This window comes from Helianthus annuus, chromosome 10 (assembly GCF_002127325.2).
Source record: "Helianthus annuus cultivar XRQ/B chromosome 10, HanXRQr2.0-SUNRISE, whole genome shotgun sequence".
NCBI classification, from domain to species: Eukaryota; Viridiplantae; Streptophyta; class Magnoliopsida; order Asterales; family Asteraceae; genus Helianthus; species Helianthus annuus.
Genome location: NC_035442.2, coordinates 29522372 through 29534556, shown reverse-complemented (window position 1 = coordinate 29534556; position 12185 = coordinate 29522372). Strand labels below are relative to the sequence as shown.

The 12185-nt window shown below is 36.6% G+C and overlaps 1 protein-coding gene across 1 annotated transcript; it reads left to right on the top strand.

Annotated features, from left to right (window-relative positions):
* The first annotated feature begins 2962 nt into the window (after positions 1-2962).
* On the top strand, positions 2963-10448 carry LOC110880900 (chaperone protein ClpB3, chloroplastic-like). Its single transcript, XM_035978160.1, has 6 exons — positions 2963-2989; positions 3213-3306; positions 3959-4089; positions 9644-9794; positions 9870-10178; positions 10273-10448. The coding sequence occupies exons 1-6, from the start codon at positions 2963-2965 to the stop codon at positions 10446-10448; spliced, it is 888 nt and encodes a 295-aa protein (XP_035834053.1).
* Positions 10449-12185: the final 1737 nt, after the last annotated feature.

Sequence of the window (12185 nt, the reverse complement as noted above, 5' to 3'; positions counted from 1 at the left end):
GATGTAAGAGACTTAGGCAAACATGGCCTTTGATTGTCATGAACTCCTACTATCAATCTTGGATCCCGAAACTACTACACACACTCTATAATGGATGATGGATTATGGTGGTGGATGTGGGTTGTGATGGTGGTGGTGGATGGGTGAAGTGTGAGAGAGGTGGTTTGCCAAGGGATGCCTTTGAAATGAACCAAGCACCTCTATTTATACGCTGCACAGAAGCCCGGACATGGCCCCGTGTCCATCCACTTTCTCTTTCTTCATTAATTGCAGTTTGTCTGCATTAGTTGACCACGCCCCCGTGTCCGCTGGGCACGGTCCCGTGTGCAGAAGCGTATCTGTACTATCAAGTTTTGCTTGGATTCTGCAAATCTTAGCGTTGACCACGGTGCCGTGTCCACTGGGCACGCCCCCGTGTTGGGAAATAGAAGCTTCTACAACTTTGTTTTTTCTGCAAACACTTGGGCACGCCCCCGTGTCCGATGGGCACGGGGCGTTTTCAGCCTTCTGATGTCTTGTTTCTGCTTAGGAAGATGTTGTCGAGGGGTCGGGCATGCCAGGTTTATTCCTTTTCTTGTATTATTGTTAGATTTGGCTGCATTTTTACTTCTTTTGTTCATTTAAGCTCTTTTAACCCTGAAAATACAAAAGGAAAACAAAAGCACACTTTTTCCAACATTAGTACTTAAAAAGGGTTAGTTTTATGCCTTATTTGATGTAATTTATATGTTGCATTTTACACACATCAAATACCCCCACACTTGAATCTTTGCTTGTCCTCAAGCAAAACTCTTTATAATGTGGCTTACAAACCCAAATGGAATGGGTAGAAGAGAAGTTTTGGGCTTGTCTTGAGTGTCGGGATTCCAAGATTTTTATTAGGTTTTATTTTTATTTTATTTACAATCCTATTCGTTATGATTTATTTAGAACATTTACATAAGATAAATTACTTATTTGGGCATAACTTGCCTCTTTAAAATTCCGTTTATATACAAGTTCACATACCTCACGGGAGATCACTCAACACTCGGCCGAAGATGTATTTTTGTGAAACACTCGGGACCGGCATGGAACTTACTTCTGCCATATGGTTGCCAAGCAATCAATCCTCCTCCTTTTTAACTATACACATTTGTAAATATCAAAAGGACTATGGGGATGGGTTAGGCTTGGGTAAAAGGTAGGTGGTTTTGGGTTAGTGGTTAGTAGAAAAGGGCGAAAGGCGTAAAAAGCGTCGGTTTTCGAAAAAAAAAATTTATTTTTTTGTGACTTTTTATTCTAATGAAGCATTTTTCGAACAAAGTTCCTTTTGGTGAACTTGTTTGTTTATTGCTTGACTTCATTATCATATATATATATATATATATATATATATATATATATATATATATATATATATATATATATATATATATATATATATATATATATATATATATATATATATATATATATAGGACAAAGATCCGTTAGGAACCACCCTTTATTGCGAGAACCGCGAGAACCAATGTGAACACAACAAAAAATACCTAAAAATAGCTAAAAAAACACCCAATTTTTTTTAATATTTTTTATGTTAAAATCGCTACTTTTATAGCAAAAAAAAGTTTTTTAAAAAAAAAAATTTGGCTACTAAAAGTAGCGATTTTAACATATTAATATTATAAAAAAATATTAGATTTTTTTTATATTTTTATAGGTTTTTTGGGGGTTTAGTTTTTAGCATTTTAGCTTGGGGGGGGGGGTTAGGTTTTTTTTGGGGTTTTAGTTTTTAGCATTTAGCTTGGGGGGGGGGGGGGTTAGGTTTTTTTTTTGGGGGAGGGGTGTGGGGTTTAGGTTTTTTTTGGGGGGGGGGGGTGGTGGGGGTTAGGTTTTTTTTAGCTATTTTAGGTTGTGTTCACATTGGTTCTCGCGGTTCTCGCAATAAAGGTGGTTCTCGCATGAACCTTACCCTATATATATATATATATATATATATATATATATATATATACACTATATTAATAAGCATATTAGAAGGACTTCTTAAGGTCATTGAAATTCGTTTAAAACACCCCTAAAGCATAATGTACAACCCTCTAAAGCACAATATAATTTACATTCCCAATTATACCCTTCACTCAAAAAACACACGAGTATATGGATTAGGGTTTCACATTCATTTCAAAAATTTTCATATTCTGCCGCTTCGCTTCCCTTCCCTTCCGTGGTCCTCTCTCTCTCTCTCTCTCTCTCTCTCTCTGGCGATTCAGGAACAAAAAGATTTCACTAGATCAAGAGTTTTGAAACTCAAATCTCGCCTCTCCTCTATTTCTCTCTCTTCTCTCAGATCTGGAAGGTGAGCTCCTGTGTAGGAGACTTGGGTTCCGGCGAATCGGATGATAAACCACCGTCCTCTTGTTGTAGTAACGTATCGTCTCGACTGTTTGACGGTGGTAAACCTGGAGCCGCGGCGGCGATTGCTGTTGATGCAGACCAAGTTTTTCCGAAATGCTTACAAACAACACGAAGTCCAGCAGGTAAATTACCCTTTTTCAGTGCTTTACCAGTACTCTTTAGTAGCGGTGGTTCTGTTGGTTCCACTTCAGATCTACTTGATTGTTTCTCTCTCCTAGGGTTTGTTTTCGAAGAATCTTTTTGTTCATCTATTGTTGCAGATGACGGGCTTAAATTTTGCTTAATGACTCAAGGTTCGGGTGAACGCCCACCAAGACCATGTGTAGGTCTGCCCCTGTTCGGGTGAATGCGGGGTCAAATGGTTAAAATAAATAAATAAATGGTTTACTTACTAATGACGTCAATAAGATATAGCAAATGTGCACAAACATTTTTTTTTCAATGTGATTTTGTTGTTCATCTTAATGCTAACTGGGTTACATCTCATGACAAAGTTATAATCCCATGATAGAACCTGATGATGGCTGGCACTATAAATTTGTTGGAAATCCAAAAGTAATTCATGGAGATAGATGAGTTGAGGTATGAAGTAAAGGATCAAATAGCATATCCTTTGTGAAATATGCTTAGTAATGGAGTGCTTGATGTAGTGGAATGCATGTCATATATCTAAATCGGAGAGTAATAACAGTCTATCGAATATAATTGTTTTTTTCACTATTTAGATAAGTTCTCTATAGAATGTTAGAAATAAGTTGGCCTTTTAAATTGAGTTTAATGTTAATATGCGGTTTGTTTTGGTGTTTGTGAAGGTACTAATCCATCAGGTTTCACCTACCGAGTATTTTGAACCATTCACTTCGCCGTCAAAGTGTGTGGGGCAGGGCATTGAGAAGGCCATCAAAGGTATTGAATTTCATTTTATTTTCAAGTTAATTCAAACATCTATATGTTAGTGATAACCTGGTTTATTAATTAATTCTTTTTTAGTGATAACCTGGTTTATTAATTAATTCTGAAGTTAGAAATAATTGTTTAATCGTCTTCTGTTCTAACCTTATTATGTTAAATAATTCGACAGGTTCTGAAGTTCAATGGAACTCGAATAAAGAACATTCACCATCTTGCTCATCTTGTTGATTGTGAGTACATGGTCTGCTTATTTTACTTTGTACGAAATTTACAAATAGCAGAATGGACCATATGGATCACGGGTTAAAATGAATCCGGACTAAATGGGCCATTTTGTTACCAGCTAACATGCTCATGGTCTGGGCCAACAAATTCTGTTTTTGCATTTTTTTTTAATTAAGGAAATGGTATAAATTTCAAAACGTTGAAAATGGATGTATCTGATATTATGATTTTTTTATTGTGAAATTATCCCTTATTGCAGAAGAAGGAAGCATCTTTATCGGGAGCCAATGCAATGGATGAAAGGTGCTGAACATTAGCATGATTTTTTGAGATATCTTATCTATCGGTTTCGCAAATAATGAAAGGTGTTGAACATTAGCATGATTTTTAGCATGATTTTTTGAGATATCTTATCTATCAGGTTCGCAAATAATAATCTTACGGTTCTGCAGTGAATCTGCACAAAACACTACCTACTACAATTACCGAACTCACATGAAAATAACCCCAAGAATGAAATGGACAAAACAAGATACAGAACTATTCTACGAGGTAAAGGTAACACTATCAATAAACGTATAATTCATATCAATAAACGTATAATTCATTTGCTATAACTGCCAAGTTGTCAATCATTTGTTAGTTTCTTTTTATAAAGGTGTGCCTTATTCCCACACCCCCTAGATCTTATTTTCACATCCCTAGTGTATACGGGCCGTATACAAAATAAACGGCCCCTATAGAATGTTTTTGAATAGGAAATGCGCAGAGAATGTTTTTTTGACTTTATTATATACGGCCCGTATATAGTTATACGAGCCGTATACAAGTGTATACGATTTATAAAAAGTATACAGCTCAATGGATTTATTTCTGAGGTTTTTGATGTTTACCAAATGTATACGGGCCGTATAATTGTATATGGGCCGTATAGATTGATGTTTTTTAATTATCATGTTTTTTTCCCGTAAAAGCACCATCAATCTAGGGTTACTAAACTCTTCATCACCTTTAAACAACGTTGATCGGAACACGCCGCTTAAATCGGAGCACAGGTAGAGTAACGTTACCGATCAGTCCGTTGATCAAGTAACTAGCAGAAGAACCCGACACAAACAAGTTCTCCACAGTTTGTTATTCAGATCTCTATTCGGTCATCTTTCCAAACTACAACACACGATAACTTTAAAGTTTATAGTGTGTGATTTGACCAGGAAATGATTGGAGGTGATTGCTACCTTTAATAAGCTGTCATAGTTGTCAAATTCGATTTCAACAAATCTTTTCCTTTTCCTTCAATTTCTAGAACGTTCTCCGTAACATGAAGACGTGTCGGGTTCTTCTACTAGTGGTATTTTAATGAAGTATTGAAGATTGAATGTGCAAACCCAACTGTTTTTTACTACGGAAACGGTGGCTATGCGAAATACAAACCGCAACTGTTTTTTACTACGGAAACGGTGGCTATGCGAAATACAAACCGCAATCTTTTGTGACTATGGGAAACACAAGTTTTCTTTTTGAGCTTGATGGATGTCCGTTATCTCAGTTGAGGCGGGCATTGTTTAAATCTCAATATAAGTAGATGTTACGTGTAACTTCATTAAACCAAGAACAAAGCCTATTTCGAAACACATGTGTTCGTATCAGCGTTGTTTATCACCCTGTGTGAGCATTGGAAACCCGACAAACAGTCTTGACAACTGTGACAGCTTATCTATCTGTGTGTGTCACATCCATCCTGTTATAGCAACCGATATGATTAGTTTTACAGATTTTTTTTCTAATTAGCGTTGTTAACTACCAAAAGAATGCATACACAAATAGTTCTAGTGGACGAAGCAAAGAGACCGTTGTGTATATTGTGCCAATCTCGGTTGTTCAGTACTTTCGAGATCCATGAGGAAATAATCAAACGGCTTCCGGTAAAATCACTGATTCGATTCCGATCAGTCTCCAAATTATGGAAAGCTGTTGTTGTTATTGTGCCTATCTCGGTTGTTCAGTACTTTCGTGATAATAAAACAAGCAGACATTGATTTTGCCAAGATTGAAGGAAAGAATCTGGCCATAAGCGTTGTGGATTCTCAGCGTTATTCGAATGTAAGTGGATCGGGTTCTGCTAGTTATTCGGAATGTTTCGAATCATCACAGAAGACGTGTCGGGTTCAACTCTCCTATATCAACATACTCTTCTCCAGATGCTTAGTTGTTACGAATGACAACTTGAGGGGTCTAGTTAACTTTCAGATTCAGATTCAGGAAGCAGATGATTTGAGCGCAGGAATCAATGCAAAACCCTCACCCTCAAAATCAACCAGAAACCAAAGGAAAAAGGGCAAATAATGGCTGATGGTTCTTCGTTGAGGAAACCAAACGTAGACGGAAATGATAGGCCTGGTAACCGGAAGAGAAAAAACCCTAGTGCATATTCAATCTTCATTGCTTCATTCTGTCACTTTGTGTGTTAACGAAGCTGACAAACACATTGGTATTTTCTCAAAATGTGCAAACTTGAAGAATCTCACATTAAAGGAGTTTGCAACAACGGGATCAGATGGTTTGAGTATCTTTCATCCTCGTTTGGCTAATCTTCATTGCTTCATTCTGTCACTTTGTGCGTATGTGCTTGTGCTGTAGAAACCGGTGATGAATTTGTGTATCTAAATCAGGTTCTCTGCCTTAGATCGGTCATTCCTTGTGATACATGAACGTTGTATTCTTGTCTTTCAGAATACTCTTCTAGCAGAACCCGACACGTCTTCTATCATGTGACGGACACAGGTGCAAGAGAATGGCGAGTTATTTTTAGTTATTTCTGTTGATCCACAAATTCCATTGTTTAAATCAGAATCAGGTTCTCAAAACAAGGATCTTTCTAATAGATTAAAGAGAATAAACCAATTTTTACCATTTTTTACCCATAGTATACGGGCCGTATAACAATATACGACCCGTATACATCATTCGTATACGTTGTATACAATCGGTAGATAAAAAAATTTACCGAGAGCATACAGCCGTATAAACCGTATACGACCCGTATACACATGGTAAAAAATGGTAAAACCTCTGTAATCTTTATATAGTGTGTGATTTGACCGGTTGTATTCAGTTATCTCTGTTGAATTTGATTTCAACAAATCTTTTTCTTTTCCTTCAATTTCTAGAACATTCTCCGTAACATGAAGAGAAATCAATTGTATTTTTTTAGTTGCTTCTCTTGTTAAGTTTCTGAACCAACCGAACTCCACAAATTCCAACAGTTACTTCGTTTTTACCGTCCGGTTTCCAAACTCTTTCACTCAAAGTTAATATTCACTGTGGTGGATGCAAGCATAAAGTTAGAAAAATACTCAAGAAGATTGAATAGTACACAACTGAAGGTTCAGTGCACGAAAAGTTTCTTACGAACGATATGTATCAGGAAGCTCAGTATCAACAACTTGTGAGTGGGAATATGGCTTTGAAGAATAGTATGGATAAACAATCATCGTATACATAGTATACGATCGGTAAAAACATTTTTTACCATTCGTATATGGCCGTATAAACGGTGTACGACCCGTATACACATGGTAAGAAATGGTAATAAGTTGTGGTTCAGCCAAAATGACATCTAGCATTACTAACGATTCAAGTAAGTATCTAACAAATATTTCACTCCAGTAGCTGAAACCAAACGTAGACGGAGATGATAGGCCTGGTAACCGGAAGAGAAAAAACGGTAGTGATTCGGAATGTTTCGAATCATCACAGAAGACGTGTCGGGTTCTTCTGCTAGTGATTTGGAATGTTTCGAATCATCACAGAAGACGTGTCGGGTTCTTCTGCTAGTAGTATGAGTCTGAGTCCATTGTGGTTCGTGAATGTTTCGAATCATCACAGAAGACGTGTCGGGTTCTTCTGCTAGTAGTATGAGTCTGAGTCCATGCGACAGACACAATTCTTGCAACTTAAATCCACAATCAACGTATACAGATGCAAGAGAATGGCGAGTTATCTAAAATTTTGAAAATTCAGGTTTACCTTGTTAGTTTCTCAAAACACTAATAAACATCTACTTCCTGAATCTAAATCAGAATGTTAACTCTTTCACTCATCAACATCGAGATTTGTATCGGAATCAGGCGTTGGAAGGATTGTAGTAGTAGGACATTGGTACCACTGTGAAAGTTGCATCAGGAAGCTCAACTTTAACGGACCGGTTATTCGACCGAGTAATCAATTGTATTGTTTTAGTTGATTCTCTTGTTAAGTTTTTCTGATCCAACCGAAATCCACAAATTCAAGTCAAGGATCGTTCTAATAGATTAATGAGAATAAACCCTCGTTTCTTCATCTTCATCTTCAAGAACAATGATCAACAGATGATGTTGGGAATTAAACGCATGTACGTGACAATGATCTACACAAACTCTTCTACATCTTTTAACCAATTTTCCATCACTTAAGACCTTGAAAGATTTGTTGAAATCGAAGAAAAGAGTAACTAGCAGAATACGTGTAGGGTTCTTCCAACAAACAGTGTATGTGCTTGTGCTGTAGAAACCGGTGATGAATTTGTGTATCTAAATCAGGTTCCTGCCTTAGATCGGTCATTCCTTGTGATACATGAACGTTGTATTCTTGTCTTTCAGAAGAGTTGGTATTGAACCAATTCAAGTCAAGGATCGTTCTAATAGATTAATGAGAATAAACCCTCGTTTCTTCATCTTCATCTTCAAGAACAATGATGAACAGATGATGTTGGGAATTAAACGCATGTACGTGACAAAACAAGGATCGTTCTAATAGATTAAAGAGAATAAAGCAAGGACATATAATACTTCATTTGTGGAGAAACCATATTGTCAAGAAACTAACATCTTTTACTCATAAACCCTTGAATCCCAACGCTTCTCTAAAAGAGCTTGTATTAAAAACCATCCTATGTCTTTTACCAACCGAAGAGGCAGCAATGACAGATAATACTTCATTTGTCGAGAAATCATATTGTCAAGAAACTAACATCTTTTAATACTTCATTTGTAACCTAAGGATGATGCAAATTTGTACGTAAAGATCTCTACACAAACTCTTCTACATCTTTTAACCAATTGTCCATCACTTAAGACCTTGAAAGATTTGTTGAAATGGAAGAAAAGAGTAACTAGCAGAAGACGTGTAGGGTTCTTCCAACAAACTGTGTATGTGCTTGTGCTGTAGAAACCGGTGATGAATTTGTGTATCTAAATCAGGTTCCCTGCCTTAGATCGGTCATTACTTGTGATACATGAACGTTGTATTCTTGTCTTTCAGAAGAGTTGGAAACAAACCAACAAAATCCTTATACTCTTCTAGCAGAACCCGACACGTCTTCTATGATGATTCGGAACATTCACGAACCACAATGGACTCAGACTAATACTACTCACCCTCCCCTGAGGAAAAGTTTTCCCGACGACTCAAGACAAAGCAGTTGGTTTGGGTTCATATCAGCGTTGTTTATCACCTTGTGTAAGCATTGGAAGCCCGACCACTAGCAGAATCATTGCATTACATCCCGTTGAAAACAAGTGATTAAAACTCTTCTACTTACAACTCTCATCAAATGCCTCACCCTTCCTTTTTATTACAGTCACACGACATGTTTTTTTTGTTTTTCAATCTTTGTTACTTGTTAAAGTTTTATTTTTTTCTACTTTTAGAAAGATTTGACCACCTAACGACTGTAAAATGTCTCGTGTGATTGACACCTTAAATCCATTAAATACTTTGGGTAAAATCTAATTTTCTTTTCATACGGGCCGTATACAGTTATACGGCCCGTATACATTGTTCGTATCCATTGTATACGACCAGCCAAATTCTTTACACATGGTGTATACGGGCCGTATACAGTTATACGGCCCGTATGGAATGAAAAAAACTGACAAAGTCTGAAGGCACAGACTTTGTTAGTTTTATTTTATTATATACGGGCCGTATAACTGTATACGGCCTGTATACACCATGTGTAAATAAGGATTTGCCATGTGTTAATATTAGGACCCTTTATAAAATGCAGGCTATTGAGCAATTTGTTTACATTGACTATTTGACTGGCCCGTTATTTTCATCTAAGTTGATATCTCTTGACATGGGCGCGCTTATTGTTGGCGCAAAATATTGTGGAGAGTTCGAAGATCGACTCAAGGCAGTCTTCAAGGAGGTTGCAGAATCAGACGGCCAGATTACTCTTTTCATTGATGAAATCCATACTGTCGTTGGAGCTGGTATATTAAAGTCCAGATAATCTTTTGTTATACGAAATATACTAAATATGATCTAAAGTTCGTATCTGTTTATAGGGGCTACCAACGGTGCAATGGATGCTGGCAATCTGTTGAAGCTGATGCTTAGTCGTAGAGAGTTGAGATGCATCGGTGCAACAACATTAGACGAGTATTGTAAGTATATCGAAAAAGATCGTTCACTAGAACACCGTTTTCAACAACTTTATGTTGACCAACCGACAATTGAGGATACAGTTTCCATACATCATGGACTTCATGAAAGATATGAACTGCATCATGGAGTACGTATTTCCGATAATGCACTTGTTGAAGCTGCAATTCTTTCAGATCGTTCCATCAGTGGACGCTTTTTACCAGATAAAGGTAATATAAATTTAAATAAATCTAAAGATCAGCTTATTACCTCATGTTGCATATATTAGCGTAATCGAACTTTATTGTATGGTGTGAATTGCAGCCATTGTTCTGGTAGATGAAGCGGCTGCTAAACCTATTGCACTTGATGAGATCAGTCGTGCGGTTTTGAAACTAGAGATGGAGAGGCTATCGCTCACTAGCAATACGGATAAAGCTTCAAAGGACTGGATTAAAGGCTTGCACTTAATGAACAATACTATGGTATATAATGAGTAATTTGTATATCGTACTATTGTTTTGGATCGACTAGAATACCCTTAATGAAAACCCACGCGTCGCTCATTTTGATCAATTCTTATGTTATACAGGGAAGGGTTAAAATAAGAACTCCCCCCGAGTTGTGAGAACTTGAGAACTCATCGCAAAAAAGGTTAGTCAGGGTTAAGATGGACCCGTATCTGTCATTTGCTGCAGCCTTGAATGGTCTAGCTGGACCCCTTCATGGTCTGGCTAATCAGGTATATTTTTACTGGCTCTTTTAATTTCTCTTCTTTATTTAAGTTATATATCTCTTCATCTTGATTCTTCCATTATTATCAAAAAGTTCGGAAATTGTGGACAAATTTGGGATGTAGACCGAAGAAAGTTAAAACTGACACTAACATGGCGTATAGAACAAGTTCAAGGTATGACTCCTGAGACCGTTTCTTACTACGTATAAGTTGGTCATATTCCCAATAAGAATGATCTAGCAAAAGATAGTTTGTTGAATCGCCCTTTCTGAGTATAAAGCGTTGTTTGTATTTTCTTGCTTCTCAGGCTAGAGGAAACCTAAATTTAGATTGGCATCCTAAATTTATGATCTCATTTATAAATATTATATTTTGTGTTTATATTTTCTTGCTTCTCAGGCTAGAGGAAACCAGTAGTTTTCAGTCACATCCATTATCTCTAGACAAGTATGATGTCATAACTCTTCATGCTCAGTCTCATTTTGGGCGTATTTGTATTGACTATTTTATACTGATCGAAAATTACATACTCAGGTACTGGACTGTAGTCCAGATGATGCTAATGATAAATTTAAGAGCTTTAAAATGTCATCTGTATCTAACTTTAATTCAGATTTGAAGTTTACAAATCTCAGTTCAAACGAATTCATAAGTCGCATTTATTCTTAGTGCATATATCTCTTTAATATTGTATCTGATTTTCCCCTTTAATTTGTTCAAAAAGATGTTAGAACCAACAACTTTATTTATGGCTCATAATGGGTAATTTTCCAGTGTTTAGAAATGGGTCATGTTGGTTTGGCTGAAGGTAACACTTTCTTTCTAGGAAACGAAATGTAAAGGGCAAATTCTACAATATTTTACCTTTGAATAATGGCTTGATTGGCAAAATGGACAGCTGCTATGCACATTTAATCCTTTAAAAAGTTACCTTTTCTGACATAAAGGTGTACTCATTGTCCCAACCTGTTTTAAAAAAGTGGGGTTAAAGTAAATTATTATATTGTTAACGGAATAACGGTCAATTATGGTAGATTGTGGCTAAAACCTTAGAGTGGAGGTTGCAATCAATGGTCCATATCTGGTGATCGATAAATTAAAGATGGAAAGAAGTCTAGGTCAACATGAATTAAACAGTCAAAATTGGATATATGACATGTTCAGATGAGAAAGTGTAAAGAAAATTGTCTTGCATAACAAGTTAGCACAAACCCGCGCGTTATGGTGGGACATAAGTAAAGCTAAAACTGTATATAGAAAGCTTGAAAAACTGACGTAAAGTGTTTGTGACACAAACCGTCCCATTTAATCGCGCATATTGACCTTTATACCCTACCCGACTGAACTACTCATATTTAAAGAGAATGCATATAGTTTTGACTTGCAAAAAAAGAAACATATTAGAGATACAAATTAACAGTCGCATTAACTATTAAAAAAGTATGGCAACGACCTCCTTGTCACTATAGTATAACAAAGGCCTCCACGAACTGACGTGTGC

What these genes read in the sequence shown, in the direction of transcription:
- LOC110880900 (XM_035978160.1), top strand. Translation starts at nt 2,963, where the DNA reads ATGGAGATAGATGAGTTGAGGTATGAA. An exon ending in CATTGAGAAGGCCATCAAAG is followed by an intron (nt 3,307 to 3,958) that starts GTATTGAATTTC and finishes CTTATCTATCAG; the next exon opens with GTTCGCAAATAATAATCTTA. An exon ending in ACGCTTTTTACCAGATAAAG is followed by an intron (nt 10,179 to 10,272) that starts GTAATATAAATT and finishes TGTGAATTGCAG; the next exon opens with CCATTGTTCTGGTAGATGAA.